Raw genomic sequence first — 15,815 nt, 5'->3', positions numbered from 1 at the left:
TGACCATAAGTGTGTGTGTTTGGGATGCCTTTCACATCATTGCCAGCCTGGGGCCATCTAGACTGCATTTGTAAACATTCTCAGGGGAACTATGTGGGCCCTAAGCGACTTTTGAGGTTATTCAGCAACCAAGGCTTCTTCTACCACTTCCGCCACCCCTGTGTCCCTGGGACTTTGAGCAAGAGTGTTCTCCATCCCTTCAACTCTGCTCATGGCTTTTACATATTTCCCTTGAAATCACGGTCTATGTTTATTTGGAGATGGCATGGATACCTCATAGAGTGTCCATAGTACTTTCACAAACAGGTTCTAACCCTGACAACCAAGCATCTTACATCTTTACTATTGGATCCCGTATTTCATCAGATGTTTTGAATATAAGTAGTAGTAGGGATAATCACTGTAGCCTTAGAGTACTTCTCCCATGGTTTATTGGAATGCATTAAGACAAAGCATAGATCAAGAAAAAAAAAAGCACTGGGGATATTGTAAATTTCTCCCTTTATGTCTGTTAATATTTACCTTATGTATTTAGATGCTCCAATGTTGAATGTATAGATATTTACAATTTAAAAAAAAAAGCACTGAGGTACTAAAAACATTCTTGCCTTACCTAAATACTGAAATATCACAATAGTGGTGTTTTGGAAAAGGTAGAAGATTCAGAAATTGAAAGACTGGGATTAAGAATTTGGCTGGGGGCGCCTGGGTGGCTCAGATGGTTAAGCGTCTGCCTTCGGCTCAGGTCAAGATCCCAGGGTCCTGGGATCGAGTCCCACATTGGGCTCCCTGCTCCTTGGGAGCCTGCTTCTCCCTCTGCCTCTCTCTCTCTGTCTCTCATGAATAAATAAATAAAATATTTTTTAAAAAAAGAATTTGGCTGGGATTAAGAATTTAGGTCCTAATTGTAGGGGAGGAAAAATAATTTTTCCTCTACCATTTTAGGTTCTTGGCTGACAGCCCCTCAACTTCATTGTATTCCTGCTCTCTCTGCCTCTCTCTCTCTGTCAAATAAATAAATAAAATCTTAAAAAACAAAGGCAACTTCATAGGACAAAAACTATTTTAATTATGTGCATACATGCAGAGCCCCAGAAAAATATTAGACTTAAAAGCAACTAGCCCAATTGAGTCTTATGGACCATCCTGACTATGGAAAGGATAGGGGTCTAGGTCTTTAAAAGGGGGGAAGACAATTCAGAGGAAGGTGAGAGGAGGCAATGTTTGGGAAAGGAAATTTGCCCTCCCATGCAGATGACTCTCTCAGATGAAAGTGATCCCTGTAATGGCTCACTTCCTGTTACAGGCCCCTTTCTAATGTAAATTTCCCCTACAAAAGGGTAACCTCCACTCTGCTTTCAGAATTTCTTCTGGTCAGCACTTTCTCAAAATAAACAGCTTAACATTATTCTTATGCCAAAAAGGCATATTTAAGGGTGGCATATTTTGCTAATCCTGCATACCTTTCCCTTTCCTTGTCAACTACTAGATTCACAGGGCTAGCAGGCCAGTGTAAGTTAAAGTGCTTTGTAGATTGATCTGTCTTTGAGTAGCAGCCAAACATAATGCCTATCAGAAAGGCCACCTACTGAAGAAGTTACTAGTGTGTCAATTATCTGCACTGCAGAATGGTTCTTTCCAAATCGAGCGAGTCCTTTAACAGGTGTGCTACTTGGACTCATCTTCCTTCATGCCACATATTTATGTCATGTCCTAGAAACAAAGACAGAAATATGAAGTTTCAGGTTTCAGGAGTCTGGATTCCAAGGGTGCTAAATACTGAAGGCCCCTCTCAGTGGGAAGACATAAGAAGGCCAGGACAACTTGGCACTTGAGAAAGTTGGTACCCAGTAGGGGAACTTATCTGGTGGGACTGAGTCCTCCAATTTAGAGCAGCTTTCAATAGTATTCATCTTTGGGGCACCTGGATGGCTCAGTCATTAAGCGTCTGCCTTTGGCTCAGGTCATGATCCCAGGGTCCTGGGATTGAGTCCCACATCAGGCTCCTTGCTCAGCAGGGAGCCTGCTTCTCCCTCTGCCTGCTGCTCCCCCTGCTTGTGTTCCTTCTCTTGCTGTCTATTTCTCTGTCAAGTAAATAAATAAATAAATCTTTAAAAAAAAAAGTATTCATCTTTAAGCAGTGTGGCATTTACATCCTATAGTTTCAAAGTCTTCAAGCCAAGTCCAGAGGGAGTGGACACAAAGATCTGTGTTCACGTTTGGTGTGAACCAGTGTAGGAAAGTAGCATCATCCTCAGGGAAAGGGGTCTTGAGATGGCATGCGTCAACCTGATCAGTAATCACAATGGACTTATGTACTCTATAAACATTACCTGGACATTTCAGGAGATTCTTGGACACAGTAACCTAGTAAAAGGCTGAATTTCCTTTCATTCAACCACTAAGTTACTCACTCTTTCTCAACCACTATTCAACTATGGTTATTTATACATTAGGGAACTCATAGATTAAAGAAATTGTGGGAGGGAGTAAGAATGAAGATAACTTGGGGAAAATCTTTTATGCCCAGAGGTGTTTGTTCTAAATTAATGGACCAGACCAAGATGGCCTCTCTGTCAGATTTGTATTACTCCTGCGTGCAATCATGTATTGTGGGAAAGTCAAGATGACTGACTAAATCAGATATTCATTTAAGTATATCCCTAAATCAGCTTTCAATGACCTGACATCTTTATAGAATGATCCAAAGTGGCAAAGCTTAGAAAGAAATTTAGCAAATGTTCCAGCAGCTCTCAACTCTGGTTTCATATGAAATTCATCTGGGAGCTTAAAAAAAAAATCAATGACAGATCCCTGTGATATAGGAGAAAATATATATTGATTTCTGCCTCTGATTCCTGGCACAGAGCTCCTGAAACCCTTGTAAATTCCTAAGTGATAAGAGCACTGGGAACATCTTTGTTCTTTGCAGCCACCTGGGTGGTCCCTGGATAGGGCTGATCACCAAAAGATGGAGCCATGATTAAAAGCTTGGCAATTTCAGCCTAAACCCCATCCTCGAGGGAGGGGAGAGGGACTGGATATGGAAGTAATAATTGATCCTGCCTGTATGAGGTAGCCTCACAAATACATTTATGATGGGGGAAACAAATACAAAAGAAAAACTAAATTTCCTTACTACCTACAGCCCACTGACAAGTCCTTGACAGAGGAAGAATGACATTCTTCTAGGAACACAGCTGCCTCGATGTTACTACTTTGCCAAGGGCAGAGGACAATCTTAGCCTGAAACCCAGGATCCTCTAAGTCTACTATAACATACAAAAAGTCATTTGGAGGGGTGCCTGGGTGGCTCAGTCATTAAGCGTCTGCCTTCGGCTCAGGTCATAATCCCAGGGTCCTGGGATCGAGCCCTGCGTAGGGCTCCCTGCTCAGTGGGAAGCCTGCTTCTCCCCCTCCCACTCCTCCTGCTTGTGTTCCCTCTCTCCCCGTGTCTCCGTCAAATAAATAAATAAAATCTTTAAAAAATAAAAAATAAAAAAAAGTCATTTGGAAACCCCTTTATCTCTCCCCAACAGGATACATGTTGGCAAAACATCCCCCAAACTTATGGTCCACTTATATAAATCTGAAAGGTCTCATGATTAAGGTTTTCCTAGAGAGTAATAAATGACCTTTTCCCAACAATAGCTGGTTCCCTCAAGGTCCTGGAAACCTTCCTTCCCAATTCTTTAGAGACTTATCCTATTCCTAACCCCCTCCCAACTTGAAAGTATATAATGGGCCCTCTTCATGACCCCAGTGCATCTCTATCTGCCCTCAGGTCCTGTCCCCCTGCTTTAATAAAACCACCTTTTTGCACCAAAGATATCTCAAGAATTCTTTCTTGGCTGTTGGCTTCGAACCCTAAAATCTTTCCAACATCATCTACACTGGGAGGTTGATGCACCCCAACTCTACAGCGACAGAAGCTCCTTCATTAGGGACCCTCCCAGACCTTCCTCTAGCTATCTCTTTATCTGGCTGTTCATCTTTCTCCTTATCATATCCTTCCATAAACTCATAAAGCCTAAGTGTTTCCTTGAGTTCTGTGAGCGGCTCTAGCAAATCAATCCAATAAACAAGGGGGTGGTGGGAAGCTCAGATTTATAGCCAGGCAGTCAGAAGCACAGGAGACAAGTTGGACTTGGGATTGGCATCTGGACTAGGGCAGTCTTGTGGGACTGAGCCCTTATCCTGTGGGGGGGGAGCTGACACTATCTCCAGGGAGGTAGTGTCAGAATTGAGTTAAATTGTAGACTATCCAGCCGGTGTGGCAGAGTAGCCTGCTGTAGGGAACCTCCCCCACATTCACATGTGGTGTCGGAAGTGTTGTGAGTGTGTTATCAGTATGACAGTAAAGAAGCGACACAGAAGTTGTCCCAACTCAATCCCATTAAATGAATTTCATGAACACTTAATAAACAACTAAATGAATTTATGAGGATGGGGCCTGGGCTTTATGGAATTTTTTTTTAAAGGTCCCTGCCTGACTGTAATGGGCAGTCTGATTTAGGAACCACTGTCCATCTAGAGGTAGGACCACTGGGCAAGGAGGGACGGGAAGAGGAGGAGGGGAGGTGAAGAGAGAGACCACATATAGCCCACAAAGGTGAAATAGTTACCACAATAGCCAAACTATGCAAAGAGCCCAGATGTCCATGGACAAGTGAATGTATAAAGAAGATGTGATATATATATATATATATATATATATATATACAATGGAATATTAGCGATCAGAAAAAGAAATCTTGGCATTTGCAACGATGTGGATGGAACTAGAGGGAATTATGCTAAGTAAAATAAGTCAATCAGAGAAAGACAATTATTATATGATTTCACTCATATGTGGAATTTAAGAAACAAAACAGAGGAGCATAGGGGAAAGGGGGGAAAAGAAAACAAGATAACCTCAGAGAGGGAAATAAATCATGAGAGACTCTTAACCATTGGAAACAAACTGAGGGTTGCTGGAGGAGTTGGGGTGGGGTGATGGGATAACTAGATGATGGGCATTAAGGAGGGCAGGTGATGTGATGAGCACTTGGTGTTATATACAACTGAACCCTACCTCTGAAACTAATAATACACTATATGTTAATTAATTGAATTTAAATAAAATAAATTTAAATTAAAAGGAATAAAATAAAATTTTGAGTTTTGAGATTTCTTTATGTGTTCTGGATACATATTTAAAAATCAGACATCTGATTTGCAAATATTCTCCTAATTAGTAGCTTGTCTACTCATTCTCCTGACACTTCTTTTAAAGAACAGTAAGTTCCCAATGGTGTTTATAGCTTTATTGACATAGAGCTGAAACACAATACACTACGTATATGTAAAGAATACAATCTGGTAAGTTTTTAAATATGTGTATACTCATGAAACCACCACCATAATCAAGATCATAAAGTTATCCATCCTTCCCCCAAATTTTCTTCATACTACTTTAGAATCCCTCCCTCCCGATTTACTGCCCTCAACCCACCCCAACTTCATAATAAGTTTCGAAATCAAGTGAGGTTAGCCTTTCAACTTCGCTCTTTTTAAAGTTGGTTTGGGTGGGGTTTTTTTTGGCTATTCTAGGGGAGCTAGGCTTGCTCAGTGGGTCGAGTATGCAACTCTTGATCTCAGGGTTGTTAGTTTAACCCCTGCCTTAGGTGTAGAGATTACTTAAAAATATTATCTTAAAAAAGTCTTTTGGCAGTTCTAGGTTGTTTGCATTTCTATATGATTTTAGAATCAGCTTATCCTCCAGGGATTTTGATTCGAATTGAGTTGAATATATAGATCAATTTGGGGAGAATCCACATCTTAATAATACTGAGTCTTTAGACCCATGCACATAGGATGGCTCTCTTCTTTAAATTCTCTTGGCATATTTGTTGATTTTTAGTATTGAGGGGGTTCAGGATGTGTTATCCTAAACTATGGCACTTTGGCAGAATAAAAGTGAGCCTCATCAATCTGTTCCCATTCCTGGGATAAAGAAGAAAAACATGGAGCCTTCCCTTCTGCCCTCACTGACACCAAGCTCCAAGGCTCCAGTCCGGGATATAGGATGGGATGAGCTGTGTCAGGGATCAAGGGATGTCACGGTGGCACACTGAGCACTGATCCAAGAAATAAAAGATGTAATTCAAGAGGACTGGAAGAATTGGTGACGGGGTGTATTCAGTTTGCTAAGGCTGCTATAACAACTACCACAGACCAAGTGGCTTAAACAACAGAAATATGGGACGTCTCAGTGGCTCAATCAGTTAAGCATCTACCTTCAGCTCAGTTCATGATCCCAGGGTGCTGGGATCAAGCCCTGCATTGGGATCCTTGCTCAACAGGGATCCTGCTTCTCCCTCTGCTTGTGCTCTTTCTCTCTCTCAAATAAAATAAATAAAATCCTAAAAAAAATAAATAAATAAACAACAGAAATGTATTTCTCACAGTTTCTGGAGGCAGAAGTCCAAAATCATGGCTTTGGCAGGTTTGGTTTCTTCTGAGACTTTCTATGGCTTGAAGAAGGCTGCCCTCCTGCAGTGTCCTTACAGGGTCTTTTCTCTGTGCCTGTGCACCCCTGACACATGTCCATGTGTTCCCACTTCCTCTCTTATAAACACACCAGTCACATTGGATTAGAGTCCACCCTAAGGGACTCATTTTAACTTAATCACTTCTTTAAAAGCCATAGAGTGGACCCGCCATTCCTCAAAGCCCAAGAGAGGAAGGTAGAATTCTGGAAAAGTGAAGCTATATTTCCTGTAAGAAAAAAATAGATTTTCCTCCTACTCCTGAGTGTTTTGATCAGTGAACTTTCCAGAACAGGAAATCAACAGAACCAAGGGAACTATGCACCCAACTATGCCATCCTTTCTAATCTTGTTTTCTCATCCCATTTTTTTCCTCCAAGTCTCTCCAGACCTACTTCCCTCATGCCATATCTATAATTCCCTCTACCTCACTTTTTTAAAAAGATTTATTTATTTTAGAGAGAGAGAAAGAGCACGTGCAAGTAGGGGGAGGGGCAGAGGGGGAGAGAGCAAGATTCCCAAGCAGGCTTTGTGCTGAGTATGGAGCCCAACACAGGGCTGGATCCAGGACCCTGAGATCATGACCTGCACCAAAATCAAGAGTAGGCCGCTTAACCGACTGAGCCACCCAGGCACCCCCCCACCTTCCTTCTTCTAACTTCCTCTGCTTTCACTGCCTACCCTGTCTCAACCTCAAGGCTCCCACTTAATCACTCTCTGGATGAGAGCAGATCCAGCTGGTGCGTCCAGGACTAAGAAGCATATCATAAGTCTCTCCAGTGGTACAAAACTGCCTCTGTGGAAAGAGTGGTCAGGGAATCAAAAAGAATGAATCTTGCCATTTGCATCGACATGGATGGAACTAAAGGGTATTATACGAATGAAATAAGTCAGAGAAAGAAATACCATATGATTTCACTCATATGTGGAATTTAAGGAACAAAACAGATGAACATAGGGGAAGGGAAGGAAATAAGATAAAAATAGAGAGGGAGGCAACCATAAGAGACTGAAATATAGGGAAAAAAAACTGAGGGTTGATGGAAGGAAGTGGGGGGGAGATGGGGTAACTGGGTGATGGGCATTAAGGAGGGCACTTGTTGTAATGAGCACTGGATGTTATATGCAACTGACAATCACTAAATTCTATCCCTGAAACTAATAATACACTATAGTTAACTAAATCGAATTTACAGAAATTTTTTAAAAAGTGGGCAAGGGAAGGAATATTTAGGGTTTGAAAAGTTTGAAAGAAAGGGAGTTGCATGGGTTTTTTTGGATGTTCAATCACCAAAAAATTATCTTTTCTGCCTAGAATGCTTTACACCTTTGTCAAAAAACTTTTGATCGGGGACTCCTGGGTGGCTCAGTCAGTTAAGTGTCTGCCTTCAGCTCAGGTGATGATCCCCAGGACCTGGAATCGAGTCCCACATCGGGCTCCTTGCTCAGCAGGGAGCCTGCTTCTCCCTCTACCTGCCACTCCCCCTGGTGGTGCTGGCTTGCTCTCTCTCCGACAAATAAATAAATATTTGTGTGAGCCTGTTTCTGGGTTCCCAATGTTTTTCTATTGATCTGTGTGTCTATTCTTCCACCAATTCACACAAAAATATGTACACAGATGTTTAAAGTAGCTGTCTTCATAATCACCCAAAATGGAAACAACTCAAGTGTCCTTCAATGGGTGAATGGACAGACAAGCTATGGAACATCATGCAATAAAAAGGAATAAACTATGGATCACACAACAACTTGGATGACTTTCAAAGGCATTACATTGAGTAAAGAAGCCAGTCTTGGAAAGTTTCATACTGTGCAATTCTATTTGTACGATAGTTTGAAAAGACAGAACAATAGTGACAGAGAATAAATCAGTGGTTCCCAGGTGTCGGGGGGTGGGTAGTGTATGACTATAAAAGATTAGCACAAGGGGAAATGGGAGTGATAGAACTGTTGTGTGTCCTGGTTGTGATAATGGTTGTACAATTCTGTCAGTGAGCCTCTTGCTCAAGTAGGGAACCCAACAGTCATTTCTTATTGCACTTTCTTGAGGCATTGACGATGACCAGAACATTTCAACTTCCAGACCAGAAAAGCCCTGAAAGCAACAGAATGCCTGGAAAACCATCCCACACATCCCCTTCCCTGCTCCAGATCATGGGCTGAACACATCCCCACCCCACCTGTGATCCTTGTCTGCTCTCTTGCAGGTTACCGACCCCCCCTCCTCCCGAACTTCTAGAGAACTCTAGGTGTCCATCTTGCAGGAAGAGAGATCAGTTGTTAAGGCTTGAGCCTGCCACCTCCCCCAGCTGCCGGCACTGGAAACAAATCTCTCCCTTTCTCTTTTCCAAACTCTTATCTCTTGTCTTATTAGCTTCTCTTGTGACAAGTTTATTTGAGTTTGTTTGGCAACACTGTGGGCAGATCCAGCCAGGAGCTATGCTATAGATTTGTCCAGCCCCCCTCGGGTTCCTGGGATGGAACAGTTGACCCCTACAGGCCAAGGCTCCTGTTCATTTCCTGAGGTAACGGCTGTGATAAATCATCTGGGAACAATTCTTTTTTTTAATTTATTATTTATTTTTTTATTAACATATAATGTATTATTTGTTTCAGGGGTACAGGTCTGTGATTCATCAGTCTTACACAATTCACATTGCTCACCATAGCACATGCCCCCCCAATGTCCATCACCCAGCCACCCATCCCTCCCACACCCCTCCACTCCAGCAACCCTCAGTTTGTTTCCCAAGATTAAGAGTCTCTTATGGTTTGTCTCCCTCTCTGGTTTCATCTTGTTTCATTTTTCCCTCCCTTCCCCCATGATCCCCTGCCTTGTTTCTCAAATTCCTCATATCAGTGAGATCATATGATACTTGTCTTTCTCTGATTGACTGATTTCACTTATCATAATACCCTCTAGTTCCATCCATGTCATTGCAAATGGCAAGATTTCATTTTTTGATAGCTGCATAATATTCCATTGTATATATATACCACATCTTCTTTATCCATTCATCTGTTGATGGACCTCTAGGCTCTTTCCAGAATTTGGCTATATCCGGTAACAATTCTATATGTGTGTTAAATTCAGAGAATTGTAGATCAAAAAGATATATTTTCCTATTCCGATCATTTTTAAAAATTAAAAAAAAGAATTAAAATTTGCAGGCAAAGCATACAAGCACACACTCAAGAAATCCACAGACTTGGTTTTCTTCATTCCATTCTTGTTTTCATGCCTCAGTTTCTCCAACTTTAAGATGAAGGTCTTGGAGCCAGATCACAAATGGCCCTCCTTGCCCTGACACTCCTTAATTTCACAGGTCTATATACATGATCACATGTGTATCTAGCCATATGCACATACAGATTTTGTCTCTATGTTACAACATACAACATTATCAGACAGCCCTCCCCTTAATAATTGTTCAGTGGTGTTTATGGGAGGGAAGGAGGAGTTTGAGGGAGGTGGGGAAGAGAGGCTGCCAAACATGCTGGCCTGAAGCAGGACCCAACTCTCAACCTCTATTTTTTTTTTAAAGGTTTTATTTTTAAGTAATCTCTACACCCAACGTGGCGCTTGAACTTACAACTCCCAAGATCAAGAGTCTCATGCTCTATGGACTGAGGCAGCCAAGCGCCCCCCAACCTCTATTAAGCATGTTTCTAATGACACTCAGAAAATTCCAGGTCCCACTCTTGCGTTCTCTTGTTTGCTGCCCTAATCTGCCTCGGCATTCATCTCTCCCCTCTGTGGCATCGGAGCCAAACGAAATCTCCATGGGCTGTCAGGGTCCAGGAAGCCTAACATGCCCTGGCAGAAGCGAGCTGCAGCTTTGACTCTCAGAGGCTGTCTGAAGTTGCCTGAGAAGAGAATCTTCCCTAGAAGGGTGCTCCAAGTTGTCTGGATGACCCAGGGCTCGGAGGGAAGAAGTCTGAACTAAACCAGATCTCAATGAGGTGACTATTCTAGAGATGCCTACTCACGTGTAGCCAAAAACCACATGCCCCTGGCCAGCACCGCTAGAAAGAGAACGGATGCTCCTCTACATAGTTGTCAGTGTAAGGGGACTTGGAAATTACCAAACCCATCCCTCTCATTTTACAGATTAAGAAACTGTGCTCCAGAGAGGGCTGTGACTTGCCTTGGGGCACAGGGAGCTGATAATGGAGCTGGGGTTCAATCAGTGCCCTGGCCCCATTATCCACCCAGCTGCAGACTCACGGAGGGTGGAAAAGGAAGGAAAATGATCCCGGGTGTAGGTCCTGCCCAGACTTGTCTCTAGAAGAAACTAGAAAATGGCAGATAGCAGTGATGACCTTTAAAGTACAGTCACCCTACTCTTTAGTAGAACATGCCCAGTGATACTCTGTGCCTTCAGATGAACAACTCCTTCTTTATTGTTAATTAAGAAGACAGTAAGAGAGTGAGAAGGTAGATAAGCTTGGAGGGAGAAGGCCGAGAAGACCTCTTCCTACCCACACTTAGGTAAGCCCTGAAGCAACTCAACGTATCCGTGGATTTGCAGAGGTATTATGCGACTTGTCCCCTAGGAAGTGACTCCCGGCAATGTTTTGAGATGCTTCCAAGTGTGCCCCTGTCTCATCCTCAGGAGGTAGGTTTTCATTCTGTGCCTTCTGTGTAGGACCCTCCATCATGAACCATGAATCATGCAGGTGGAGGGCCGTCCACATTTATGATCGAGTCCCAAAAGCAATAGGGAAGTGTTTTCCATGATGGCGGATAGATTCAGCACCCTCTTAGTGTTCCCACTTGCTCTGTGAGGGCTGAATCAGTCTAAGAAGGCAAGAGTGGGGATTGGGAGCGGCCTTTCCTTTCAGTTAGAGAGAAAGCTCGAAGTGCAAACGCTGATGAGGTAGCACTTGGAAAGAAAGAACCAGGGTGATTCTCAGGTACTCTATTCAGTGAAGGACTCCTTTAGGTGTGGAGGACAAATCTGTTTTGACGTGGGGTAGTACTGGGCCAGGGGTGCTATCGGCTTCAAGATTGAAGGAAGAATTTACCCCTGAGAGAGGCAGGAGAGGATCAACAAGGCAGAAGACACTATGATTTTGAGGGGACACTTGTAGCTGTAGGAGTAAGGAGAAGCTGGGACATGGAGATGGGCTTACCTGTCCACTGAGAATGCAGAATTCCTGAAGCCTGTTTGTTTTGAAGAATTTTCTGGAAATTAGCATTATCCTCCTTAAAAGAATCACTGGATATGGCCATTTCTGCCTTCAAGCAGATATTCACCTTAATATGTTAGCACCTCAAATTTAAAATTAATCTGCCCGGATTAGTTTCCTCAAAGGGGTTAGTAGTCCTTTCTTTGTGGGGTAGAAATAGTCTCCCCCTGAACAGACACCTCCAATTTGTTGCCAGATTATTTGAGGTGTTTCTCTCCTTGATTGCGCCTGACCCTCTCCAGGACAGGACTCTACCTTTCCTCTCTTGGTGTCCTCCTATTCAGAGCACTTTCCCTCCCCACCTGCTCCCTGGCTGTGCTGGTCTGGACCATTGTCACCACCTATCGCTTTCTTCCCCAGATGGAAGCCCCCAGCAGTCCCAGGCCCAGAATGTGCAGGGAGTCAGAGGCCAGAGCTGGTGAATGTGCAGATATAAGGGCAGCAAAACCCAAGTGAGTGTTCTTAAAACCTCCAGGAAAGTGTTCTCTTAGCACCAGCAGGAGGGAAATGAGGAGCTTTGGATTTGGGAATAAGGGTGAGATGAACTTAAGACAAATTCTGGCTCAAGGAACCTATCGAGAAACTCCAAGTTTCCTTCTCCATCCTCACTACTAGTAAGGAGTGAGACGCCTTCCCATCACCACAGAAATGCAGGGATGTCTGGCCCCTGTCACCCACAGCATTTCCCCTCTACAGAAGCAAAAGGTTCACTTTACTTAAGAGAAAGTCTTAAGTCTCTTCCAACATTTATGAATGTCGTACATAAGGACAATGACAGAACTGGTCAGACTGGTTGGAAGTAGGGACTTTCTCTAGTTCTAGGAGCCAGATGCAACTGTAAACAGGGAGTCAAAAGAGATGATAAAGTGGTGACAGAAGCTGAGTCTAAGCATTTTCAAGGGCTGTATAGAAGTGGTGCCAGACACAGAGCGCTCACAGACCCAGGGCCCTGGAAACCCGAGATAGAGCCACCAGCGAGCTCAGGGAGAGAGCCATAGCTCTATCCACAGCACTTAGGGGTGTTTTGTTTGTCTGTTAATTGGTTGTTTTTTTTTTTTAAAGTAGGCTCCATGCCTCCAGTGGAGCCTAACTAGGGGCTGGTACTCAGGACCCTAAGATGTTGAGATGGAGACCTAAGCTGAAATCAAGAGTAGGCCCCTTAACCAACTGAGCAACCCAGGTGCCCTCCTTCACCGCACTTAGGAAAAGGGAGACTGCAGGATTTTCTTCCTGAGTCCACTCTGGTAGCAGAAAGAACAGGACTGGAAGCCAGGAGACCTGGGGTCCAGTCCCAGCTGTGCCACTAACGAGCAGCGGCCATGAGCAAGTCATTTACGTTCTGAGTTTAAGGCTGTTTCCTCTGTAAAAATGGGAATTACATTAGGTCAGGGATGGCAAGTGGCACACACACCTTTACCTCCATCCTGCCTTCAATAGAGGCTACTGTTCAACCACATCATTTATTAGAATTTTTTTCTACAGCATTCTAAGACCCTTCCCATTAAAGTGGATACACAAGCCAAAATCTACTTATTCTCCTTCAATTTAATAATTTCTACAGTCCCCTCTAGCTCCTAAATTGAAGGTTCTGACTTTCCAACTGAGAGATGGCCATTTTTCTGATCTGGTAATAGCTCACTCAATAAAAGGAAAAATGAAAATTTAGGATCATAGTTTCATCCACTCCTCCTCCCCAGCAGGGGCTGAGCAGGGTCTTCTTGAGGTTACCCTGTCCTTCCTTCTGTGCCAGAGATTTTGGTATTTGAGCTTTGCCCTTTATCAGCTCACCCTGCAGAATAGTCCCAAAACTGGAGCTCCCTTTTATCTCAAATAACCCATACTTTTTTTCTTAAAGATTTTATTTATTTGACAGAGAGAGAGGGAACACAAGCAAGGGAGTGGCAGAGGGAGAAGCAGTCTTCCACTGCGCAGGGAGCCCAATCCAGGGCTCGATCTCAGGACCCTGAGTTCATGACCTGAGCCGAAGGCAGACGCTTAACGACTGAGCCACCCAGGCGCCCCTCAAATAGCCCGTACTTAACAGCTTAACATTTGGCAGCGTGGAATCTCCAAGGAAAGGAATGATCTCAGGTGACTGAAAACCAAGAGTCAGAAGCAGAGGCATGTAATGATTCTATTCCATGCTTACCCAAGCTAACCAGATTTACAGTTCTCACTCCCAGCAGGAAGCAATCACACAGACAGTATCAGGAGAGCAAGAGCTTCAGAAATCCAGGTGGTTGCAACTGTGTTTTATTGAAAGAAGCAGTGAAGTGGTTCACAAGGGGCCCACCTCACCCCCCAAACCACGCAGGGGCAAGCCCTGGGCAGGGAAGCATGTGTTTTGGATAGGAGCTCTGACTGGAGTTCTTTCCCTCAGAACAAGGAAGGGAGAGGAGAGAAGCAGGTGCTACCATAGGGAGGTGGGGCATCTCGCTGCTCTAGCCTCAGGTGGAGACCTACACAGAAGCGTCAAAGTGGACTGGCACATACGGGTCCCCTTCACAGGCCACGATGATGGATTTCTCTTCCTGCGTGGTCTGATATTTGCAATTGGGGTATTTGGAGCCATTCCTCAGGCGGCAGTTGGTGATGTGCATCCTGGAGCTGCTTTGGTGGCAGTTGGGCTGCCCGTTCTTGCAGACGACATTTCCCTGGAGGCAGACGGCCTGGACATCTGGCAGAGGCTCGTGGACAAAGGTGTTCACCGGCTTGCACCATCCATCTGTCATATTCCGGTACTTCATCATTTGGTTGCAGTAGCTGGAGTTGATGGCAAGAGGTGTCCGAGTCCATGTGCTGCCGCTGGAACTTCTTGGCCCTTGATTCCTTGCCCAGAGAAGGCTGGACACAGCCTAGCACCAGCAGCACCAGGACCAGTAGTGGGAACAGGCTGAAGAACTTCTCCTGAGCCATGGTGGTCTCACTCCTCTGGAAGAGCCTAGCCGGGAAAGGGAGAGAAGAGAAAAAGCATTGCCTTAGAAAAAACCCCAGCTCCTACGTGTGGTCTCCCTGGCTCACAGTCTCCCTTTGAGTCAGCCAGAAATATATCCCTCCTCCTGTGCAATTTTCCAAGTAATGAGATACTCACATACACTCTTCTCCAAGAGCATTTAGCTCCTGCTAGCTAGAGAGAGGTGATCTTTGCCTCTGGGTGGTGACCTTGACAGTGAACTAAAAACTTGCAGTCCTGTGTCTGAATACTAGAGATTTTTTAAATTTAAAATACATTTGAGGGCGCCTGGGTGGCTCAGTTGGTTAAGCGACTGCCTTCGGCTCAGGTCATGATCCTGGAGTCCCAGGATCAAGTCCCGCATCGGGCTCCCTGCTCAGCAGGGATTCTGCTTCTCCCTCTGACCCTCCCCCCTCTCATGTACTCTCTCTCTCATTCTCACTCTCTCAAAATAAATAATAAATAAATCTTAAAAAAATACATTTGAGGGGGTGCCTGGGTGGCTCAGTCTGTCAAGTGTCTGGCTTGGGCTCAGGTCATGATCCCAGGGTCCTGGGATAGAGCCCCGCATGGGCTCCCTGCATCAGGGTCCCTGCTCAGCGGGGAGCCTGCTTCTCCCTCTCCCACTGCTGCTCCCCCTGCTTGTGCTCTCTCTCGCTCTCTGTCAAATGACTAACAAATTCTTTAAAACAATAAATAAATAAAATACATTTGAAAAATAAATACATTTATACCCAGTGCTCAAGCGGCTCATTAGAAAATCCTTTTGAATAAACCATGAGCTGAACTGCATCCCTGAAATACCACCATGACCTCCAGGATCATGACAGACAGAGGCCTGTTGTCCTCCAACACAAGAGAAACAGCCCAGTGCCTAACACTAGCATCATAAAAGGGATGCCATTGTATTCCCAAGAGAGATGCTTCCCTCCCCCAGCACCACTGGTTCCCTGCAGCCCACATGCTCCATCCCCATATTGGCCCAGCCCCAGCTTTCTCAGGTGCTAACCTCACCCACTCTGGTTCCCCCCAGTCCAATGCATACGAGGCTGAAGAGGTGTCTCTTCAGCCTCTGACCTGGGTCTCTAGCTTGGTCTCTAGGACAGAGCAGAAGGCCAGTTCCCGTGATCCCTGGATCC

The 15,815-nt window shown here is 44.4% G+C and overlaps 1 protein-coding gene across 1 annotated transcript; it reads right to left on the bottom strand.

Moving 5' to 3' along the window:
- Positions 1–13,954: 13,954 nt before the first annotated feature.
- RNASE1 (ribonuclease A family member 1, pancreatic) lies at positions 13,955–15,484 on the bottom strand. The gene is given in 3 exon segments (XM_027571390.2): positions 13,955–14,501; positions 14,503–14,664; positions 15,411–15,484. Coding segments are annotated over 3 exon segments (540 nt in total). The 5' UTR covers positions 15,470–15,484; the 3' UTR covers positions 13,955–14,182.
- Between the last annotated feature and the right edge of the window lie 331 nt (positions 15,485–15,815).

This window comes from Zalophus californianus, chromosome 6, assembly GCF_009762305.2.
Source record: "Zalophus californianus isolate mZalCal1 chromosome 6, mZalCal1.pri.v2, whole genome shotgun sequence".
NCBI lineage: Eukaryota > Metazoa > Chordata > Mammalia > Carnivora > Otariidae > Zalophus > Zalophus californianus.
This window is presented reverse-complemented; position numbering and strand designations above follow the sequence as displayed.